General features: G+C 46.5%; 1 protein-coding gene across 11 annotated transcripts in view; it reads left to right on the plus strand.

The window, feature by feature from the left end:
- The window catches only part of pleca (plectin a), a 68,908-nt gene that overhangs the window by 15,018 nt on the left and 32,554 nt on the right, over positions 1-21,336 (plus strand). For 4 of the 11 annotated variants that reach the window (XM_062409681.1, XM_062409683.1, XM_062409682.1 and 1 more), the window contains exon 1: positions 16,016-16,602. The exons of 2 other annotated variants lie outside the window; for them this stretch is intronic. In XM_062409681.1, the coding sequence (XP_062265665.1) occupies positions 16,443-16,602 (160 nt within the window). In that variant the 5' untranslated portion in view covers positions 16,016-16,442. Of the gene's footprint in view, positions 1-9,076; positions 9,192-12,287; positions 12,429-16,015; positions 16,603-21,336 lie in introns of those variants that run through there. 5 more of the 11 variants (XM_062409690.1, XM_062409692.1, XM_062409685.1 and 2 more) reach the window with 3 other exon arrangements.

Below are 21,336 nucleotides of genomic sequence, written 5' to 3' on the forward strand. Positions count from 1 at the left end.
GAACCAAAGATGATGAGCTGATAATCACCACAGTCCCTCCTGATCGATGTGTGATGAGGAGTTTTTAATGTGATGAAGAGTTCAGTCTGAGAACGTCTGTTTGGCTTCAGGTGTGTGTTTGTCAGTCGGTGTAATCCTGTCAGGGAGGCTGTCACTCAGGCTGCTGGATGAGTCCCTCGCTGAGCCGCCTCCGGACTGATGTGATTACCTGATGTCATTAACCTCATGTTTCCTGTAGTTCAGGAGGGCGAGCGTCTCCCTAATTCGACACATCCTCTGTAATCGTCGTCCTGCTGAGATGTGATCACACGTTGGTTTGGTCAGGAGGAATCAGGGGAATCTTAAATCACTCGAAAGATTAAAACCAGTTTCATTTGGAGCTCTCCCTCAAGTGACCAGTAGGTGGCACTGGTAGTGAAGTGTTAGAAATGAGCAGAATTTAGTCAAGATGAGATCGACTGAGCAGAAAAGTTCTTTCTACAGTTGTTACCATTAAACTGAGTTTTTTTTCCACTTTATTAAATTCTTTAAAAGGTCCTGTGGTCGACAAAATAAAAACAATAAGAGGAATTTTCTCAAATGACTCCTGTTCTGTTCAATCCATTAACAATAGCTGCTGTTCTTGTTTGTGTATTAAAATCGCTCCAACCTTTTAAATGTGATTCTTTCCATTTTAACTGCCAATTAAATTATAAAGCCTGTTTTTGAAATGTTTTTGAAATGTTTTTGGAACAAACTACTTCTTCACTAACTGGTATTTCTTTTCTCTTGTGCTCTTTCCTTCCAGGTAAGTGGCTGCTGGTGACGTCAGTTCTGTTTGTGGGTTTGAGTCGATGAGGTGCAGCCAAGGCCGTCAGGGGCCACAAGAGAGGGTGAGCTTCCCCTGAGGGATCAGACCCCGTTCAGATCAGATCTGAGATCCGACCACACGTTCAGAGGTGGTGGGAACTCACACGTGTGCTGGGCTTCATGTGACGGACCACTGACCTGCTGCAGTTTCACAAATTAGTCAAATTCATTTTCTTCACGGCCACAATATCAAGACTGAGACAAACATAATGATTCAAATACAAATTAGTAGTCATAGATATTTTGTTCACAACACAATCATCCTCGTTCTGTCTTCATGAACACAAATGACGTACATGAGTGAGATCCGATCACATGTGGTCACAGGAGACGTTCTGTATTTTAAAACCGGGTCTGAACAGAGCGGCCGTCTGCTCCTCTTCCTCTCTTTGTTTTACTGTTGAGTCAAGTGGTTCCAGTGAATCCAGTGGTTCCAGTGGTTTTCCTCCACAGTCATGTCCTTGTTTGATCCCAATCCATTCTGATGACTCACACCACTACTTGTTACCCGTCGGCTTTTTGTTTGAGCTGAATTGAAATGAATGCCGCCTCTTATCTGACACACTAATGATAACAACTGGTGATACTGGGATGCTGTTGTCTGAGGCATCAGCGGCTGTGGGATGTTTGTCGTCCTGATCAAAGGGATTTGATCTAGAGCTCGAGGCCTTGTCTGGGCTTCTGCTTCTCCGCTGCTTGTTAACCCCTGGAGGACTTGAGCAGAAATCCTTCCGAGGCTGCATTTGGAAACTGATTGTGTCCTAGTGGCTTGATGAGACCGTCCCAGTTCAAAGGGTCCTTCCTAACCTATCCCATGATGCACTGCGTTTCAGTGATGAGGTGTTTGTCAGCACGCAGGGCTCAAAACGTAGGAAGAAATTATTGTTAAGTGTAAGAACACACATGATGATAAAAACATCTTTTCAGAGTTTCTAAATTAACCGAAGAACTTCCTCATCTGTAGCTCTGTCTTTACATTGTATTCCATGTATTTCCAATCTAACCAGTGGTTATTATCCAGCAGCAGAACTATACTCAGCTCATCCTCTTATACTTGTTTTTAAACCCTCCCAGTGACATTTAGTCTTGTCAGTAATTGTAAGGTTCTAAGCCCTCGCTCGCCCCTTCTGCCGTTTCCAGAGTTTCCTCGGCCTGAAGTTATATGAAGTTATAAAAGCTGCAGGGGCCTCGCCGCAAACAGAGCAGCCAACGACAGCCAGCGAGACGCCGTGTGGGAAAAAAGACACAAACTGCTCGGGACACTTTGTCGTTGCCCTCGTGCATTTTTCTCTCCTGGTGTTTAAAGAGTGTGATGTGGAAGAAGCCGGATGAGATTCACGATCGGTCGTCACAGGGTTTATTTGAAAGCTCTTTCACACTGTCAGCGTCGGGTTGACGAGGAGGGCAAAGTGATTTACAGGACTCTGCTCACGGCCTCCGACGTCCATCACTCTGACAAAGTGGCCCCGGGGTCTTTCCTGAACCCGGCTTTCATCCAGGCCTTTGCCAAAGTGCCTCTAACTGTTGTTCTCTGGCAGAGGAACACTCTGTTGTCGCACCACGACGGAGAAACGACCTCACAGGGACTAAGTTTCTCCATCAGCTGGTAGATAGTGAGTGACTGTGAGGACAGGGAGTTAGGTCTGACAGTTAGGGAACTTTAATGAGCCGTCACTGACTCCCCCACAGAGGAGCTGGCTCACTGAAGCCCTGTGGCCTCAGGAGAAGTCACTCCGGTGTGATTATGTGATCTGCTGTCAGACATCGGGGCCGCTGGAAGCTGTTCTGAAAGAGCCGGAGAAAAGAACGGTTCATTCACTCTTCCTCTTTTTCCTCAAGGGGCGGGAGGATAATGATATGATGGAGTAAAGATTTGGATCAGAGTCAAACCTTGAAATCCCACTAATATCTCTGGATTGGATTTAAAAGCACAAATTACTTTTTATTGCAAGACTTAAGTGTATCTTTAGACATAATCTCTATAATATCTGCATCATAAGATTGTAGTTTACAGATAAGTATAACAATTATAAAAATAATGATCGTAAAACCTTATTTCTATAGCACTTATCTAAAAGGTTTCAAAGGGCTTTACAAAATAGATGTATTATTATTTATAAGAGGATGTTTAAGACGTCTTTTAACCTCAACACAGGTTTAAACACACAGAGCTGCAGGGCCTCGGGGTCCTGATGGCACAAAGCTGGACACCTCTGAGATATCAGCCAGTAAAGATTTGTTTTGTGTAAAAAGTGCATTGGAATAGTCCAGGCTTAAATAGATCAGGATAAGATACAGCTGATTTGATTTGTTTTGTATTTATTATGGGAGAGTAAAGATTTAATAAAGTTTTAGCCGTGAATTCAATGTGATACAGAGTTTTTTGGGGTGAGGATTTAAGCGTATTAAAACCAAAACATTCATATAAATTCCTCACACCAGTCCCGCAGCATATTCCCCTTTATCTGCTCTGGACTGGAATGTTCAGTATGTTGTCAACAATCCTTCCTTTGCCAAGAAATCACAAAACAAGGTGAATGCAGAAGTGGTTTGTTTTCATACAGATCAGCAGCAGATTCTTTGGGATTTATCTCTTTAACTGTGCAGGTTGTGGTTCTCACGCTCAGTGATGGGTTCAGGTTTTAGAGACTGAAGATGAAAATGTTAAAAACCCGCCTGAGCTCTCTTCATCCTGCCGGTTCCACAGTCTTCATCATGTGTTAACTGTCTGAGAGGCTCTGAAGCTCAGTCCGGGTCACGTCGGTTCTTCACCATAAATATGAAAAATGATTTAATCATTGTGATATCATTTTTTTTTTGGAGTTTTGGAGGTCAGTTGTGTTTGTGTGGTGATGAACCGCACACTGACTCTCACTTCCTGGAAGCGTTGCTGTGTTGAGTGTGTTGCCAGGAGCAATGATCCGATCCTCTGATATTAATACTCATATTTCTATGGTGTGTCATGTGACTATGGTTACAAGGCATTCCGGGCCGGCCCCACCCTGCCGCTGCTTTTCTGATGAGTCACTCTCAAACAGTCACCATCATCTTCCTCTTCCTCTTCTGTTGCCAAGGCGCGGTTCCTCTTAATCACGTGATGATGCCCGTCAGATCTGATTTGGCAAAACCGGCAAATAGCAAAGTGGCAAAGTGAAGTCACACAGCGGCCATTTTAGATCCCGGAACCTTTCGGGACAGAAATAGGTTCTGTTGCATTTTCACCGAGCAGCGTTTTAGAACTCTTGTTCTGTTGAGGCTGAGGCTGCTTTTCTCATATAACAGCTTTTATATTTAGTTTTGCCGAATCATGGTGAGCAGCCTCGGGGGGGAGGAGGATCCATTAGAGTGTCAGCTCAGGACAGCTCAGGGAATTTATATTGAACATTTTTTTGCCTGAGTGGTTTGTGCAACTGGAACCTTTGTCCCTTTGTGCTGCTTTGCTACATAAGGTCCATCTTTAATACTTTCAATATTGAGTTAGTGACAAATCTCCCTAAAGCCCAAAGTAAAAACATCTCATTAGTATACTGTCCTCGGCCCTGTGTGGCTCGGTTAAAGAAAGGGACAAAATAATCCTCTTTGCAGATCTATGCTAAAATAGAATGTCTTCTCTCCTGGCCGAAGTTTCATGGATTCCATTCAGTAGTTCTTGCGTAATTGTGCTGAAAAAGAAAATATGGCATTCAGTAAAATGCATGTGTCCATGCACACAGAGGAGTTCCCACCCAAGAGCCAGAGCTGCATTAAATCCTAGCTTCAGTTGTGTATAGAGCCACATTTTGGATGTTTGCGTGTGAGAGTTTATCACCATGTGTGTGTTTGTGTTGTTGAAGCAATACCCCCCCCCCCCCCCCCCCGCAGAGTTACGTTTAACAGTTTGGAAGACGACCATTTAGCTTGAATTACTGTCTATAAAAGTAGGTCCTGGAATTCAGGGAACACTTCATCTGCCAGCGGAGTTGAATGGGTTTGTTTAACAGCAGCCACCATCACCTTGGGTTGTGCACATTCTCTCGCCCTCTGTCACCTCCACCGTGGAGATGAGCTTTCATCGCGTCTCACAGAGGGACACACACACACACTAACACACATACACACAACTTATTTTGTTTATATCCGGGCAAAGGCTGAGGAAGCAGGCTGTGATTCATGGAGACTCACGGTCACAGGGGAGCTGCTCCGAATAACTAAGGGTGATTCGAGGCTCAGGACTCGTTGTAGAAACGTTTCTCTGCAGGTTCATGTTGTTTCATATCTCGTTGTGTTTTGGTGATGGCACCTAACACTCGTCTGTTGCTGCGGCTGCTCCTGGTTTGATGAGGAGCCACAGGACAGGTAATGGGGAACACATGCTGATAACTTCTCTGCAGCCAGTGAACCAGCGCAACACAGACGTCAAGGTTTCACATGAATATATATAAAAAGAAGAAGAACACTGGATTATTTTGTTGCGGGAGAAGTTCTGTTCTCCCACATGTGATTTCATCTGGAGTCATACATCAAGACGTTATTGCTACACAGGCAGGAGTTCAGCCATGTTGATGATTTGTGATTCCGTCTCCCAGATAATCTTCTCTTACCGCTGCAGTCGATCATTTCCACTGCTATCATGACAGGTCGTGAACATACCAGGGAACTGGCAGCTCATTGTTGTGCTGGTGAGATCTGCCACCGAGCCTCGCCCGGTGCAGAAATGATTTTACCGGGGATTGTTCCCACATTGCCGGGCCGCAGGAGGGTGGGGCGATCCGACAGGCTGTCAATCACAGAAAGAGAGAAGGTTAAACCACTTTCAAATACATCCTATTTATAACCTGATAAAAACAAGATGGACATCCTGACTACCCAGAAATTGAGCTAAAATACCTTGAATACGAACGGCACCATCTTCTGCTGCTTGGAGCCTGAAAGGAGGCGGGGTTTAGGAGCTATATGTTAGCCAGCCAGCAGGTGGCGATCAAGACGTTTGGCTCCACCTAGCATGTCGTCCATCTTTATATACAGACTATGATCTTACTGTATTCGTACACAAGGATATGATGCAGTCGAAAGAACAAATGAAACTACAAATTATTTACTTGAATCCCCTTTAACCCAGACACGCAGGAGTCGTTACCCAACCTCCGGCCTCCTCTGGGTGCTGCTCCTCCACCTCCTCCTCATCCTCCTCCTCATCCTCCTCCTCCTCCTCCTATCTCTTATAAAATACTTCTCCCACCAGGGAAGGAATCTGCTTCACATAGTCATCCTGTTGACAAAGGGAGCGACAAGTAAACAGGCCAGAGGTGATTTTAGTTTGGAGGATTGTGATGTGGGATGAATTACTGCAGCCGTGTCAGATGGAAACAGACGAGTGACACCAGATGTTTCCCACATTTGAGAAACACATGTGAGATTTAATCCTGATATTAAAGTTAAAGGGTTTCAGATCTCCTGGTTGTAGTTTCACCCCCCCGACGGGCGTGGCCATCCCAGACTCCTCTAGCTTTCCAGTGTCGCTCGGTTGCAGTGGAGGTTGAGCAACAGAGACCTCGAACACAGAAACAGTTGTCTTCTCTGAGAGGAAAGAAATGACTCGATGGCTTTTCCATTGAAGGAGTGCTGAGTTGGCTGGTAGGAGATGTTGGAAGTTGGTTCTCTCCCAGTCGCCAAACAAAATATACACCAGCACTCAGGCATCCCACTCGTGACTTTAACAGTTTCTAACACATTGTGTAGTTTAACATACAGATCATTATGTTACACACGTTATGAACACGTGGTGGGTTTGGCCAGATCATGTCTGTTTGGATGATCTGCTTCATCTCAGTCCAGATACAGAGATCTGTTCAATGTGCAGCCTCTGGAATCCATCAGGTCATTTACAGCTGGCTCTGTTTTCTGTAGTGTAGCAAAATATGTTGTGAATTATTTTGCATTACATTTCAGTGAAGCCATATATATATAAGTACGGTCATGAGGTCTTTGTTGAATTTAGCTTTTTTTTACTGCATATTTTATATTTTTTGATCCATACATAGACATTTTCATAGACTTTTACCTCTAATGAATAATCATTAGAGGAATATCTAAAATACCGCTGCCTACCCAAATGGAATCAATCATTCCCTTTAGCATTGTGCGGCTCTTCCAGTGAAGAAACTATTGTTGCACATGTTTGTCGTACTTGTGGCCTCCCTGGATTTAGACTGTGTTTTTCCCTTAATGTCTGTGCATTGTCTTTAGTGGAAACTCAATATATCGATCATTTGAAATATAGTACACGGCAAATACATATATATTTATATTTGCATTTAAATGGGAGATGGAGATAATTCTGCCATCTGCTGGATAAAATATACGTTGTTTAAATGCACATTCTGCTTTTTAGTCTTACTTTGAAGAACATGCAGCACATTTATAATATGAGACGTCAGCTCGGTGAAGCTCCGTGAGTCTGTCCTCATATTAAACTGTCAGGTTTGAACCTTAATTCTCATCCTGACTGAGAACTTTTCCGTCTTCGGGGCTGAGATGTGACTAAGCAGCGGCCAGGAAATGTGAGTCCAATTAAGCCACACTCAGCTTTTCCTGCCCGTGCCTCCACGAGGGCGAAGCTCCGAGCCGTCCAGACCAGAGCCCGGTGCCACCTTTCATCTGCCCTCCAGTGCTTCAGCCCAGCCTGCAGTGAGCACAAAGACCACACTTCTGTTTGAATGGAAAAGCCTCAGCAGCACACAGAGCAACCAACCTGCTGCCTTACAGCTCAGTTGGACATTTAACACGAGACACAGAAGAACCAAACCCAGTTGAGCTGCGATGGACGTGAGTTATTCCAAAGACTTCATGGAGGCTCTGATCCAGCACGGCCAAGGTAGGAAGCTCTGGTTGTGGGAACAGTTCTGTCTACTTACCATGAGGTGTCAGCACAGAAGAGCTTTGGGCTGAGGCTCCTCTCGGGTGGGGGGGCGAGGAGGATGAGAAGGTTTGGGTGTGTCTCGCTGGCTGAGCGTCAGATAACGGTCCAGGACAGAGCTCTGTGTTCCTGATGTGTTGGAGGCTCTAAATTGTTTTTATATTTTTAGTTTGTCTGATTAACTCCAGCTGCACAGACTTGTTTATTTAGAGATTAAAGCAGTGAAGCAGATTATTGTGCGTAACTTTTCTGCTAATGACCTTGTGTCAGATCCCACCCATGCTGCCCGGGCTGGGTTAGGGATCAAGTTCCCTGCTGGTAAATCATGGGGGGGCCTGGGGGGTGTGAGCTGGAGGAAAGATCCTGACTGGCTCCCCTACATTCCCTCGCCCCCCCCCCCGCACGAGAAATGTTGTGAAACAAACCGAAGCATCACGGTGAAATCTTGAAAAACAGTTATTTCCTTAAGAATTGAACTTGTCCTCTTTGGCAGTACTTAAATAATAGTCTCCTTATTTATAAAGCATCTTTATCAAGGTCCTAATGAGGACATGGCCAAACTGAGGAATTTACAAACAACCAAGGACATTCAACTCTGCCGTGACACGATTCAGAACATGTGAAAAGTCCTGTTTGATAAGCTGCTACCAGCGAGTGCTTCGGGTTCCTCTTGATAAATGACTCAAGAAATCAAAGAGACTTTATCACAATTTGTTCTAACTCATCAAAAGTGTTTGAAAGTTTATAGTTTTGAGACATTTAAGTCATGGAAAGAGTTTTAAAGAAGCCAGAAAAGAAGCATAAACCATTTATTTAAGGTGCAGATTGTGTTGTTGTGTCTAACGTGTCTGATAATACCATAGAGTTGTGTAATTATTCCAGCTGATTGTTCCTCTTGTGTTGGGTGTAAATCAGACACAGTGTGGTGGTCGTACGTTCTGATCCATATCCTGTCGGCACGGGGACGCTGCACAGTCTCCAGCCTATTTCTTTTTCATTGGCCTCCACAGAGAAAGTCTTTGTTATGGTAGCTGTTTGGCACAAAGTCCCGTTTTCCTCTCTTTGTCTGAATCCTGCCCCTCAGAGGTGAGTGTGTCCCTGGGAGTTTCTGCAGCGCCGCACATGGACGTGGTCCAGTGGTGCTCGTCAGAACCCACCAGGCATGAGAGGCTGTTTCCACAGAGGAAAAGCCTCGCAAATTAAATCAAACTCTCCGCGCTGCTTTCTCCCCCCGGCCGAGCCTCCGCTTCCCTCTCTCTCTCTCTCTCTCTCTCTTTCTGTTTTTTCCCCTGCTTTTCTTTCAACACGCCCCTCCGGTTTTTGATGCGAACACAATGTCGTGGGGTCAGATCTGACTCCCTGGCAGTTCAGTGCTTCCTCTAAAAGTTGTGAAGACACTGAGGGGAGATGGACTTGTGCTGCTGTCTCTGTCCGGGTCGACCACACGGTAGGTTTGATTTTTCATTTTTAGATTTCCCCTCTGTCTCGGTGCAGTTTATTGATGCCTCAGCAGGATGTGGTTTTTTGAGATTGGTGCATTTTGCATGCCCTGTGAGGACAGTGCCACTCCCAGCCTCTGCATCGTGGTGGAGGACTGCGGATTCAAAACATTCCTCTGCTGACCTCAGATCACCTCAGCTCTGGGGGGGGTATTAGTATGAATTATTCAGGCTCTAACTGAGACCCAAAGAGGTTTTTTTAACCCAACGACTGGACCGTGCGTGTGAATCCTGATTGTATACGTGTGGGTATGTGGAGCATGCATCACAATATGGGAATCATTGAGCACACACATGTGAGTGGGAGTGGGAGGGGGCCGACTCCTCCCCTGAGTTTGCTCCAGACATCTGCCCGGCTCCTCTGGATCCTTCTCCTCGCTCCGTCTCCACCAGAGCTGGTTTGCCAGTTGGAGCTGCCAGCCGCCGAGACTTCTGGGATTGGTTTGACATTTTCAGACCGAGATGATTTAAGTTCTTTTGCCCAGAAACGAGCTGCCAACACTTCAGAGCAGCAGGAGTCAGACACAACGAGGCTTTCTTCTCTGCTGCCAGTGGACTTCTGCTTCTCGGTCCAGCCAGCGGCGCTGAGGAGGCACTGAGACGTTTTCTTCCATTACACTAAACCGTGAAATGGTTGAATAGTCATGTGACTCGGCCAAAGATGATATCAAGATAAAAATGTTCCACATCACTCAGAGAGATGAAATAGTTTGAAATATGTGTCTCGTGATTTCTACAAGTTTTTTATTCAAGCAGCATCTTTGTTAACAAAAATAACATCACACTGAATCAGATGTAAACTTCCCATGATGCATATTTTAAATAAATAAACTTTAAATAGGTGAGTTAAGTTTGCATTTAAAAGAAACTACACAACCATTCAGAACAAAGTGCATGCACGTGAGAACAAAACAGCCCCAGGTCAACAAACAACACAACTGAGTAAAAAAGGTTTTCACAAAGGTAAAATCAGAGTTACTTCATACAAATGTAAAAACAAACACACATGTATACACAGTAGAGTCCAGTAAGTACAGCCAATAGAGAGACACACCAGATTCACATGTTAAACAAACTCTATTTTTAAATAACTGAGAGTTTACACAAAATATCAGTTTGTTAAATAATATTTGGCGACAGTTTTTAGCTCCGGCCACAAAATTTGTTGTTCTGGTCTCAACCAAATCAACCGGTCTGGGATTTGAACCACGGTTTTTCCATTAGTCCGTTAACCGTTTCAGCCCCGGTGGCTCGATATCGATAATTACCACGATAAATATCACATTATTATTTCCTTTAGGTTTCAACACTGATTCTTATCTCCTGAGTGAAGTTTTAAACTCTTCTATTATGGACACAGAGTAACAAACCCCTGATTGGGTAGATTCTACTCTTAGAGGATGTCGCACTTCATCAAACCCTATGAGATCAAAGCTATTGTGTATTGGTTTTGTGTTGTATTATGTTGCTTTTAATGAAAACTATATTGGTATAATTGACATTGTTTTATGACTCAGGCCTTGTGTGTCTCTGGCCTTCAGGCCCCCGGCTCTGAATTCTCCTCCGTATATAACATGACCCTCGTGTCGGCCGTGTCTCGAGGTCGAGGTTGTGTCTATTTGTGTTGTTTTATGGAGCCGGGTTGTCGTGTGGCATCACGTTGCCGTCGATGTGCGATCGTGACACCGGTCCTGGTGTTGGGTTCCTGCGCGGCTACACGTCTGAAAGTGACACCGGCTCCCCCCCCCCCCGGGAACAATGTCCTGACGACACAGAACCTGGCGGCGGCGGCGGCGGTTTGATGCCTCAACAGCGATGTTAACAGGTGTCGTGTGTGTCTGTGTGTGTTTTTTGCAGTTACAAAAGGCAAATTGTTTTTAACCACGCTAAGCGCTCGGAGGCATTTTCTGGTGATCACACTGCGACGGCTATAAGGTGTCAGTTTGGCTGATTGACAGGTTTCAAGTTTAAAGTGTCAGAAGGACATAGACATTTCCCCTCAGGGCTCCTTAATAACAGGGCCCGTGCAGAGGGAGAATGAACCCCCCCCCCCCCCCCCCCCCCCCTTTATAACTTAAGGGTTAAATAAGGACTTGGTATTTTGGAGATTATGAAACAGTAGGTTGTAAAAGAATACTTGTGTCTCGTTAAATACGTTTCTGGGAAGCTTATAGACTCCGGTGGTTCTGTCCAAGAGTATGGAAGCAATTAGCGCTCAGGGAAACATACCGAAGTTGCATTATGGGAAAGAATTGATAGCGAGTGGGTGGATTTTTTTTTTTTTTGTGAGCGGAAAAATAAAACGGGGAGTTGTGGCTTCAGTTTAAAACTTTTGGAACAAGGAGGACGGGGGAATCGTCCTTGGATGATCTCAAAACCACCATGGAAAATAACTGCACTGGGATTCAGTGGGTAAAAGAAACTCATACTGGGTGAACGTGCTGGAAAGTTCGAGGAGTTTTGCCTCTTATCAGGGCTGAGCCGAGTGTGTGTTTGTGTGTGTGTTTGTGTGTGTGACACAAACTTGCCTCATTTATTATTAACTCCTGCAGATAGGCAGCAGAAGGAGTGCGGAGGCAAAACCAGTAGAATGACTGGAGCCCCGGGGAGAGGACTCAACTTCTGTTTCACCACCGTAGAGTAGTGTGTGTGTGTGTGGGGGGGGGGGGATTAGACCCCATTTAAATAATAAGTGCAAAGTTAAACAGTGGAGAAGTGAGCAGAAGAAAGAGAGTTATTGTAAAAGTACAGGAGGAAAAAGGGGAGGGAGGGAGAGAGGGAGGGAGGAGGGAGGGAGAGTGGCCACCTCTGCCAGAGCACTGAGTCACAGGGTAGGGAGGCGGAGAGGGAGGGGGGGGGGGGGTGCGCCTTCCTTCTTCTCCTCTCTGTCGTTAAAGTCGCGGACAACTTTGGCTCCAGCTCCTCTGAATGTCCGAGATGGCACACCCCTAGGCCCTGCCCGCCCCCCCCCCAGCCCAGCCCTCCCACGTCCACTCCCCCTTTCACCTTTCACCCCTCCCCTCCCCGGCCCGGCCCACCTGTCTGCACAGCCCTGGGACTCTCCACTTTGACACCAGGCCCGATGCCGGCTAGCCCCCCTGGAAGTGCGTTCCCGGCCCTGGTGGTCGTGGGCCACATCGTCACCCTGGTCGTGGCGTGGAGGTGGAGAGTGCGCCGGAAGCAAGGTAAGAGCAGGAGGCTCCAGGAGGAGGTGACAGGGGGGAGACGTGGAGGAGAAGGAAGTTTCTCTCTCTCCGGCCGTCCTCATGCGTCGTCTCTCTCGCCCTGTGTGTGTGTGTGTTTGTGGTGAACACTCCTCCTCCTCCTCTTCCCCCTCGCTGGTCTCAGTTTCCTGTGGAATGGAGAGGCTGGAGTTAACCCTGTAGATGCTGACTGTGGAGTGGAGCTCAGTGAGGGGCTTTAGACGTCCTCACTTCTGCTCCTCGGCTGGTTTCTATCGTCCAGGTTGTGTGTCTGCACAGACCTGACTTGTGTCCTCGGGCTCTTTAAGGTCCCTGCTCACAGTGTGTTATCTCGGGCTTTGGTTAATCCTGTGTTGTTAATGGGCTTGTTCTGCCGGTTTCCTCTTCAGTCTAAAAAGGTTACAAACCCTTCAAGTGCTGCCAGTGGAAAAAGCATTACAGCGTCCGACCCTGTGATGAGCCTACAGGGAAGCTTCAGGCATGTGTGGCTCTTTAGTGTCAGCAGACACACCTTCCCCAGGTTAGGGTTAGGGTTAGGGCTCTGTTGTGTGTTGACACAGCTCGTCACGTGGCGGCCGGCGGCCACACGCCTTCAGGCAAATCATCTGTGACTGTCAGCCTCCAGGTGCCGATAAAGGAAACTTGTTTTTCCTCTGAGGAACCGGTTTGTCCACGACGGTGAATCCACAATAGACAATGAAGCTTCCATGTAACTATGAATTACCCTGGAGCCACATTAAAACCTGCATGGAGCCGGTAGTTAGAATGTTGTTAGGCTCAAATATTAAATCCATATTAACTCGCCTGAAAACAATAATAGATTGTAGAGACTGCTCGTTTAGGTCTTGATTGGCAGTCGAGGCTGAAGCTGGTTGATTGACAGGAACATGACAAATCAGTGAAGGCTACTTTAAGACTGAAAAGACCCGAACAGCAAGAAGTCGTTTCTATGTCATTGTTCCCAAACGTCTCAGTTTCTGCTCGTCCAGACTAAAACACAGCCCCGGAGTTTTCAAATTAAAATGGGACCAGCAGCGTTTCAGTGTGGACGTCTCTGTCTCCGAGTTGATGAATGAAAACATCTTAATGTGGATGTAGCCTGAAATAAGAAACGCCATCTGTCAATGTGTTGTTTTGCTGAAGGTGAAGCCGGAGCTGCACTTTAACGTTATCTCTCCCAGTCGTCTACCTGATGGTATGAAGTCTCCAGGGAGTGGAGGGGGGGGGGGGGGGGGGGGGGGGGACACACCCTGAGCAGATAAGAGCTTTTCACAGCAGTGACATGTCTGAGTTTGTTATGACAGGTTGAGGGACTTTCAACGTCAGGTCAGCAGAAGAAACTTTCTCCAGCTCAAAAACAGAGAACCAATGAAAACAAGAGATTTAAGTGAAACGTCCACCTGGTCACCCTGACTCTGTGTGTGTTGAGTAAACTGTGCACCGGGCGATTGGACGTTTCCTCTGGGACTTGTTTGACTGGCAAATCGAGTGCAAACAGTGCAAACCTCGTGTTAGCTCTACTGTCAATAATCAGCCCCTCAGCATCTGAGCAGATCTGCTTCCTGCTGTGTTGTTGCCGCAGTGCGGACACAGAGTCCACGCTCCTCTTCATCAGCAGCGCTCGGGTTCCCTCTCCTCTTCTGAAAGTGATTCTAAACACAGGAAGGAGGCGTCGCCATAGATTGTGCTGAAGTGCGGCCATTGTTTACATTCCAGGTCCATTACAAACCGCACATCTGCCGAGTCACATGCTGGACGTGTGGTGGTGTGGAGGTGGAGGTCTGGTGGAGCAAGGTGCCTTTGACACACTGGGAAGGTGGAGGCAGGTTTAAAAAAGGGACTTTAACCGGAGCCAGGTTTATAAAAAGCCCCTGAGCGCCACACATGTCGTCGGGCTGATGGGAGTGAACTCGACACTGGGGACGGTGGGACTGTGTCTCCTGGATACGCTCACAACAAACTGGGGGAGGAGGTTGACGGGGGGGGGGGGGGGGGGGGGATTAACGCAGATCCTTGGGACCTTTTAAAAGGAATCTGATCTGTGTGTGGGCGCACTGATAAAGAGCCATTTACACAAAGTGATTATTAACCACAAACAGCTTCGACTTCCGTCTGTGGACCCCGAGCGCTGTGGGACGTCGGCCCTCTTCGTGTCCCTGGCAGATCCTCGTGTCCCTGGCAGATCCCCGTCCTGCTCTCGTCTTCCGTGAAGACTCAGACTTCACAGCAGAGGCATTAACGCAGATTATGTCCGATCTGTCTCGGAAGCCGCGCCCCAGTCTGCACCAGTCTGCCCCAGTCTGCCCCAGTGTCCGTGCTCCTCCAGTTTGAATGTAAACCACACATGCCTCATACAACGCAGGACTGGGTTTCAGCGGTGACTCACTTTCCTGACTACTTTCACTGTGGCAGTAATGACAGGCTGGAGGAGGGAGCCCCCCCCACCCCCGCCCCCCACTTTAAGTGAAAAGTGGAAAAAGAACATGCCAGTGTCGAAGGACTCGTCAAATAGTGAGAACAATGCCGAACGCCCACCGTGTCCCCACATGCCCTGCAGAATAATGAGTGTAACATGAAACACATCAGTGGTGAGCGGCTCTCTTTGTCTGGCTTGTCATCAGGCGCAGTACAAACACAGTACAGTACAGACACAGTACAGTACAGACACAGTACAGTACAGACACCAAGGTCATCGGATAATAACACAGATCAGATATCACTGCTCCTCATGTACAAGGCAACAACTTCCAATATATTTAAATCAACTTTAGCTCAAACTGCTTGAACCAGTTTTCTCGATTCTTTTCTTTTCTGCGCAGGAGTCGAGCTAAAGCAAATATTTGAGGCTCTGACTCTTTGTGTGGATGAATTGATGAATTGGTTTTTCAGAGTCAGTTTGAAGGACAAGGCAGTTCTTTCTCTTTTAGCAAAGGAACAGTGAGATAATCACATTGAGGTCTTTGAAGAGATTCTGCTGTGATGAGACTTTATTCTCCTGCTTCTCCTCAGTTTTTGGCCCAAATACTTTTCCACAATTTACTTTGCTAAATAATTAAAGGCGAACAACTGAGACGTTAATGTAAAACATGTGCTGGTATTGTACGTGTGTGCGCAGATATGATGAACTGGCGACTTTACTCTTGCTAAACCAATTCTAAAACAGCTTTTGTGCTTTTGTGAAGTTGACAGTCATCAATGTATGTTTTAGGTTTGTGATCTGGTTCTTCTGACTGGAAATGTACAGACACTTGATCTGTTCAGTCACCGAACACATTAACTATGTGTTCCCTCTCTGTGGGAGCAGGTATGTATATAAAACCACTCCCTCGCCATAAATGACATTTTACTGCCATGACATCAAACCTTATTTGCTGTCAAGTTGTTGATCTTTGTCTTGACTTGAGAATGAGCCAACACCTGCTCATGAATGTGAAACATGCAGACCAAGAGAATGTGGGAGGAAGGTGATGAGTTATGGAACTTTCTCTCTGGGAACTTTCACTTCTCGACTCCGGGACGGTTTGAAAACCAGTTGGATAATAACCACATCTCCAACTGGAGTGGTTCTGCTTTGCGTTAAGGGGCCTGGGGCGTTGTGTAATCCTGGGAGAGGCACAGCACATCACATGCAGAAATAGAGACATGGCGTGCACCGTTAAGTTGTGCTCCCCCCGCGGTGTGAGTATTTCGGGGACGTCCCTCCCTTGTGCGCTGTAATGGCACAAATCCTTTTTACGCACGGAGCGAGCAGCGGTGGAGGACGACACAGGAGCAGATCCACACAACAACACAAAAGGGGGTTGGGCTTGTGACAACGTTTCTGCAATCGGACACGACCCCGTGTTTTCTTCTTGTGCTCCATGTGGCTCGGATAGAGGAGAGGGGGAAGTTCCGAGGGCTGGTTCCTCTCAGGAGAAACACGCGAGTCCAGGGGGCGGTTTTCGAGTCGAGTCTGGCGCGCGGTGCCTTTTACGCGCGGCACAGACGCACACCGGGATGGCCGGAGTGGGGGAGAGGACGCACGCTGGTGCCGACCCGGGGCCGTCCTGGGTCGGGCGACCGGAGTGGGAGATGCAGTACCGACGGTTTAACTACATCCACGAAATGAGCTGTGGCGAAGTGGGCGCGCATCTGTACAGCCGCATGTGCTGCGCAGGTAGGTTCGAGCGCTCGGCCGCCGTCTCCATCTCCCAGTAACTTGACCAGGCTGTGGTGGGGAGGGGAGGGGCAGCTGCTGGTGACGGTGTTAACCGTTTCCTCTCCTCCGTCAGAGGACGGAAAGCCCCGAGGCGGAGAGGAGGGGGGGGGGGGGGGGGTATTATGATCGGTTTTCAGACTTTTACAGAGTTCAAAACAAAGGACATATTGTTTATTATCAGGGACAATAATCTGTGAAAACAGTGATGTAGAGGAGAGATGATGAATTGTGTGTCTGAAAATGATGAAGCCTTATTTTGATGATTTCATTTTTAGACCATGATTCAGCTTCTCAGACAATAATGAAAATAATTTTGGCCAAAATTCAAACAATTTGTCAAGTTTTAGTGCAGGAACTTTATTGAAGTTTTTTTTCTCCATTATTTTCTGACTTTTATTAATAAGAATAATAACTATTTTAACCTCCATCACTATAGTGCAAGGGTGATGTCCATTAGCAAAGATGTATTATTGTTTTGTTGTTTCTATGATGAGACTTTTGCAGCAAAAAAAACATATAATTATAATAATGTAGACCAGAGAATATTTTTTTCCTGATCATTAAATAAAACATTTTAGTCAAATTGTATACATTTATAGTCCAACACAAATAATTTAAATCTGTCACCTTTGGATATGGGAACTTTTATTCACAAGTATTTTCATCATTTTCTGACTTTAAATAAAAGATGAATAGATTAATAAAAACTGTATAACTGCAGATGAGTCCAGAATGAAAAGTCACATAATTGTCGTGGCTGCACATTCTGACATCTGGAGATGATCCTGTGACGTGAGTGACTCAGTCTTTCACCGATGACTCATCATGAGCACGCAGATGAAAAGTAAACATCTCTCTCTGTTTACCCTCCTGAGGATTCGATTAGAGATTCTCTGACTTCTCTCAGATCCGGCTCTAAGTGCTGTGAGAACTCGTGTGTTCTTCCTTCTCGGAGTTGTAGATTCCTCCGGAGGTTTGAGGCCAGAGCTGCTGGTCTGGAAACCAGAGCTGCTGGTCTGGAAACTGGCAGACTGTGTGTTTTTTCTGCTTTGTCATAGCAACCAGTCTCCCAGTAGTGACTGGTCTGTAAACACAAGTCGGCTCTGCAGGGCCCAGACTGACCCTGGACTTTCCTCACAGTAGCCCGGGCCTCTGATTACAGACAAGAGTTTGTTGGCTCCTCGTTAAACTTTCAAGTGGATCAGATACTAAAGAGCTTTCTCCTGTACTGACACCTTTCCAACAGTAGAGGGAGACAAACGAGGGATTTGCAATTAGCTCCTCTTGTCTTTAATTGCTCTCGGTGACTCCACATCTGCAGAACATAAATCCAGCAAATACCCAGTCTCATATTCTCACAAGCAGAAAGCAGTAAACACCATGCAGGGCTGATTATGTGTTGGGGTGTGAAGAGGATTTTCATATTGGGAAAGAAAGATGGAGTCATCAGTTCTCTTTAATGGGAGGGAGGATCTCATGTGGGCAACTTAAAGGAAAACTTCAAAAAGCAGCACTGCCCCATGAATCCCTCTGTGCAGCTGGAGGTCACTTGGGTTTGTTGTCCACATGCATCTCCCTTGTTCTCCTTCTCCTATCACTTCTTGTTTTTGGAGTAAATTCCTCACAGTGATAACAGCAGACGGATCTTTGTCTTCTCCCGGAGCAGTGCATGCCTTCCTGCCCTCTCTGCTGCCAGCTTCAGGCTGGATCTGCCCCACAATGCCCTGCGGGGCCTCCATTCCTCACCCCTGGCAGAGTTCCCTCTCTGAATCTGAAACCCATCCATCGTTCATCCCTCCGTCGTAAATCCCGTCAGGAGCTGCGAGCCAGATGGCGTCCCGTGCTCCTGTCAGCTCCTCATTCCTGTCGTCGGGGGGGCTGACGCTGCATGTTGTCACTTGTGCAGATATTAGGTCGATGGTGCAGATGAGCACTGGGAGTTCTGGGGCCCGGGTGGAGTTATCGCAGAAAGGCGGCTCCCCCTGTCTGCGAGCGGGGTGGGGGGGCGCACCCTCTGCAGGAATGTGTAGACCTGCTTCGCTGTCATTGTAAAAAGCTGCTATCAGCTCCCTCGGGTTTATCTCCGTGTGTTATCAGCAGCAGGCAGAAGAGAACCGACCACACAATACTCCTCTGTGCGTGGTTCTGATAACAGACTGTTTTTAATAACGTCATTATATCATCAAAGGGCTTGTTCCTCTTTGTGCAACTAGTTGCATGGAAATGTTTGACGGCATCATGTGAGAAATTTATTTTTTTATTTTTTTAGATCTGCACAAAATCAAAGCAGAACTAGAAATGCTCCGAGGCAAGAATATGAATATTTGCAATTTGCCGTCAGTAAACATTTGCACAAATCCTCTCAATCGTGGAAATGTCTCCAGCTGTGATTTTAGAGACTCAAACTAATCATTGCAGTCACTTTTCAGTCACACATATATATATATATATTTTGAATTCTAGGGTTTCATGTTTATGTGCAGCCTGCAGGGTTGAGGTCTGCAGTGAAGGTGCAACATCGGCAGCTTCCATTTCTCAGGCCCTGACAAGCCCCCTCCCTCTGCTGGCATCCCAAACATCTCTGCTTTACAGCCGGATGTCAGTGTCTGGAGAACTGATGCACCCACAGGTGAAAGGTGCTGCAGGTGTTCAGGAGCTCCAGCACATGGACGTGTTGGCGTGGAGGTGCTAGAGTTCTGAGCCCCTGGACCTCTAGAGCTGGCTACAGAGATGTTGTTGTTGTTGTTTTTAGATCATCTTGTACAAATCCAGTACATTTCTTCTCATGCACACAGACACACACTGTTGTCTACGTCCACTCTGAGACACAACAGCTGCTTTGTGTCGGGGATGGTTCTCTGCAGCAGTGCGGTTGCTCCATTAAGAGTCTTTTGGAAAGCGGTTCTCTTTGTCTTTGTTTGTGCGTCTGTGGCGAGGAACCGGCCGAACAGAAGCCAATCCAAACTTCACTTTGAAGCTCAGCCTGGCAGGTTGTTCTCATTAGGAAAACTTCACTTCTATTCCTCCTGCTTCTGGATTCTCTCCTGTAGAAAAAACTGAGACATGAAAACAAAAACCCCTCTGAGCTTGTGTGTCTTTAACTTTGTCCTGATGTGAAGGTTTCTTGTGGTTCCTGAAAGTCAAGGTCGTTGTTTCCTCTCCTCTGCTCTGCTGCCTCCTCGCAGGGTCTCTGTGTTCAGGCTCATCACTGAGAGTCTCGTTCGGACGTCCGGCCACAGACAGGGATTTGAGTCGGGGGGTGGGGGGGAGACAGGCTCCAGGGACCTGACGCTCTGCAGCTTTGTCTGTATGAGGGAACGTCGTAAACTGTTGTAAGCCATCAGTGCCTCTGACCCTTCTCCTGATGATTCATACCCAATTGAGCTCCAAATCATGGATAACAGAGAGTTTTTGCACATATCAAGCTTGAGACTTAATTGATCTGCAGCAATTTATAGGAGAATAAGAGCGTAAAATGTTTGCTATGATGGATTAAATGTCTCAAACCATTGGTAATGAAAAGAAAAGATAGAAAAAAACTAAAAGAAACATTGGAAAATGCAAATTTTATGTAATTTCTGAGCGAATTAAAGATACACTTATTCTTCTTTTTAGATTTTAGGGGCTCATCATAATCAAAGTGACTAAAAATGAATATATGATAATGATTATAACAGACTTAGAGACACATACAGTTGGATCAGTGGAGAGGTGTGTTCGCTCTTAGGGTCTTTACTGTTTCATCTCATAACAGTTTGAGTCCTCCTCTCGCTCGGTGGTGACTGACAGCCACTGACATTGACATGGCCCGAAGGCAGGCATGTTGCAAGAGCTGCCGAAGAAGAATAAGTGACTGTCAGAGAGAGGGAGCGAATGAAGACAGGGTGGAAAAGAGGGAGGAAGACAAGAGGGACACACCCACGTAAGGACAGGCTCCTCCACTGGAGCTCAGGAGATCACAAGCGTCTCTGACAGGAGACGACGTGGCCCCAGGACCTGCACAGGCCGGTTTCAGGTTTTAATTGGGATCACTGGGTTGACGGCAGCGTGAGGATGGAGCCGAGGTTCAGGAACTACTCCTCTGACAGTGTGGGCAGTGACGGGGTCTTCATAGAGGACTCGTACTGCCAGGGGAGGCTCAGGGCCATGGACCACAGGAAAGGTAGATTTTGTCTGAGTGTTCACTTTGTGTGCGAGCGTCTGAAGCTGGGTTTCAACCTGCTGGAATCTTCAGATCAGGAAGAACATCTAGGATCAGCTTGTGGATCAGTTCATCCTCTGAAAGTCTTTCTCTGTTTTTCCTCTGACTGTTTTTTTTTCTGGAGAAAAATGTGTGTAAAGGAAATTTAACGTTTAAATTTGCACGGAGTATATTTCTGTCTGTGGTCGTCTGCTGCCTCCCTTTAATCAAATGGACCGCGCCCCTCTATGTGTCACACATGTTCCTCTTTTTATTGGTCGACTCTGCTGACGCCCGTCGAAAAGGGAAGAGCAGCAGAAATCTGTTATTTAACATGAGGACTTTCCATGAAAGAGACAGAAGAACTGAAACAATGCTGAATGAAATTAGACATTTATACATGGACATCAATATTCAGAGTGTTAGAGCATCATTTAAACTTAAATATCAACCGTTGCCTTTTCTCTTTAGTTTAATAAAACCGAAACAATCTTATAAAAAGGCTGAAATTG

Source organism: Platichthys flesus, chromosome 17 (assembly GCF_949316205.1).
Source record: "Platichthys flesus chromosome 17, fPlaFle2.1, whole genome shotgun sequence".
Taxonomy (NCBI): Eukaryota; Metazoa; Chordata; class Actinopteri; order Pleuronectiformes; family Pleuronectidae; genus Platichthys; species Platichthys flesus.